Raw genomic sequence first — 2,510 nt, 5'->3', positions numbered from 1 at the left:
TTAGTCACTNACCATTAAATAATATTATTAAGACAGTTCTGTATGAACTAACATTCTTTCACATTTGTTGTCGCTGTTGATCGACAATAATCGTCCCATAATTTATCAGCTTTGTAATCTGTGGTAATCTCCACACCTAAAATTAATGGCACAGCTGTCTCTTAAAAGTCATTGAACAAGGTGGTACCTTCGAGATCTGGAATGATTATTACTATCGTCTTAGTTTATCAGCCCATAACAATGAGGAATTGTGTTTTCTACTTTTCAGATTTTTTCCGTCAAAAGTACTAAAGTAATAAAGTAACTCTCGTTTTCTCTACCGTAGAAGTAAGGTCAGTGGTATTTGAGCTGATGCAAGTACCACTGAAATTACTTCTGCCATCAAATGTTATTTTACGTGGAATCCCAAATAAAAAAGCTGGAATGATGCAAAATACAGTATTATACATAGCAGATTTATATTCTATTGGGTGGGAAATCAGAAAGATAAAAAGATGAAATATATACCTTGTACATTTCCTGGTACTGGCGCTTGAGGTGCGTTGGGAGCTTGGCAGCAGATTAAAAATGCAATGTATACTATCAACTTTGCCATATTTAAATTCGTTTGTATTATAATTTCTAAAGACAAGCTTTGCTTTATTGAAAAATAGCAGCCATTAAGCGCTTAATGACATATTTTTAAGACATTAGAAATGGGAAGTTAACAAACAGCGAAAATTTGAAAAATTCCTCATTTTATTAACAAAGTTTTATTTCCTTTTACGGTTAATGTATTTTGGAACTGTGAGTGAAACAATTACGTTTCCGCTTGTTATTACTTTAAGTTTCATTGAAACCGATTGATCTCTGATCGGTTATTATTCTTAGCAATCGATTCAACCAAAACTTGGTATATGTATCTTCTATAATCTATTGGTGTTGACAAGATTCTTCAAATCCATTTTATGACATTTGAAAAAATAGGAGCCGCAAAAGGCTTTAGAAAATTATTATTTGAATCAGCTTTTATTATTGAATTCGAGCTTTCACGTCATATAGGATAATAATGATTGAATGGAATGTCATGCGATAAGGGACGCTGCCATGGTAAGTACTCTGCATGTTAATCTTATAATTCGTTATAATACAGTAAATTTATTCTTGAACAATATGTCATTAAGAGCCAATGTATTCTGAAGTAGTGTCCAGAATGATCGTCACGAAATCTTCACTAATAGACGATGTTAAAGAGTGTCTATGAGTATTTTTTTAAACACTAAAAGAAGAAAAAAATGACGAAACGCTCAATGGTTGATGACTTAACAACAGCGCTTTTTATACTTCCGCAGCGGAATCTTGGGAGTATATCCTGCTCAATATTTGTGGTTCAATGCTCTACATTCCACATTTCTCGAGTGCAGCAGACGAAGAGCTGACTGAGACAGACAATGAGAAGAAGAATTCATGACATTCACAAAAATAGCATTCACAAAATACTTCTAAAAATTAACATTTAAATCAGCTTTCATTATCGAATTGGAGTTCTCACTTCATATAATATAGTAATGATCAGGTAAATGTCATCCGGCAAGTTACCAGGATAAGTACTCGGCATGTTGATCTTACAATTCATTGTATTACAGCAAATTTAAACAATGCATTAAACGTTCAGAGTGACTAAGTTCTGAAGCAGTGTTGAGAAAGATCAACATTAGCGCACAAAATTTTCACTGACAAACGCAATATCACTAAAGGAAAAAAAAGAATGCGGAATCATTAATGGTTGAAAATCTAACAACAGCGCTTTTTATACTTGCACAGCGGAATGTTAGAGTTCATCCTTCTCGATATTGGTGGATCAATGCTCCATTTTTATTTTTGCACATTTTCCGAGTACAACAGAAGAAGAACTGACTGGGCAAACAGTGATAACGGCGTTTTGAATATCCAGTTTTACTTTCCAACGTTAACAATGTATTATCAATCTATTGTACAGTTTAACTGTGCTCACTACATCTGTTATTTTCAAATGTTCGAAACCAATTTTTGTTTTTTTATGAAATTTTTATGTTTCAAAATTTGAATATCATGAAAAGTGAACAATTTGCTAACGTATATTTATTGATTCGTCAAACAGCGCCATCTATATTTATGGTTGCAAATGTGTGTTTGTTCCTTTCGAAGCTACGCTAATTTGTGTAAGTGACAGGTTGGAAATCCTTTAATAGTGCAAGCTACTATTGCACATTCGTGACTTTTTTGTTTAAAGAAGTATCGTCATACTTTCATGAACCAGGAAAAAGGTCAGTTTTTTTTACTAGGGTCAGATATTCCTTCGATGGTAAATTAAATTTTTAAATTAATTGATCAACACTTTGATAATATCCATCATTATTATTTATTCGGTATATTAAGGTGGGATTATCATCAGTGGGACTTCTTCTATTATATGCGATGAATGTCATTTAGTTACGCGAAAGAATGTCCATATGACCTCACTTCACATTCCACAATCATGTTATATGTCA

General features: G+C 32.8%; 2 protein-coding genes across 2 annotated transcripts in view; one reads left to right on the top strand and one right to left on the bottom strand.

Annotated features, from left to right (window-relative positions):
* Positions 1 to 47: 47 nt before the first annotated feature.
* Positions 48 to 595, bottom strand: LOAG_14555 (hypothetical protein; the record flags this gene model as incomplete). Its single annotated transcript, XM_003150050.1, has 2 exons — positions 48 to 136; positions 508 to 595. 2 exons carry the CDS (start codon positions 593 to 595, stop codon positions 48 to 50), a joined length of 177 nt encoding a protein of 58 aa, XP_003150098.1.
* A 1,674-nt stretch (positions 596 to 2,269) lies between these two features.
* The window catches only part of LOAG_14843 (hypothetical protein), a gene marked incomplete at both ends in the record, with an annotated part of 712 nt that continues 471 nt past the window's right edge, over positions 2,270 to 2,510 (top strand). The window contains one exon of the mRNA XM_020448864.1: positions 2,270 to 2,285. Coding sequence (XP_020301020.1) covers positions 2,270 to 2,285 — 16 coding nt within the window. The remainder of the gene's footprint in view (positions 2,286 to 2,510) is intronic.

The sequence above is a fragment of the Loa loa genome (genome assembly GCF_000183805.2).
Source record: "Loa loa unplaced genomic scaffold supercont3.1033, whole genome shotgun sequence".
Classification (NCBI taxonomy): Eukaryota; Metazoa; Nematoda; class Chromadorea; order Rhabditida; family Onchocercidae; genus Loa; species Loa loa.
The sequence above is the reverse complement of the archived record's forward strand: the minus strand, read 5'-3'. Positions and strand labels throughout refer to the sequence as shown.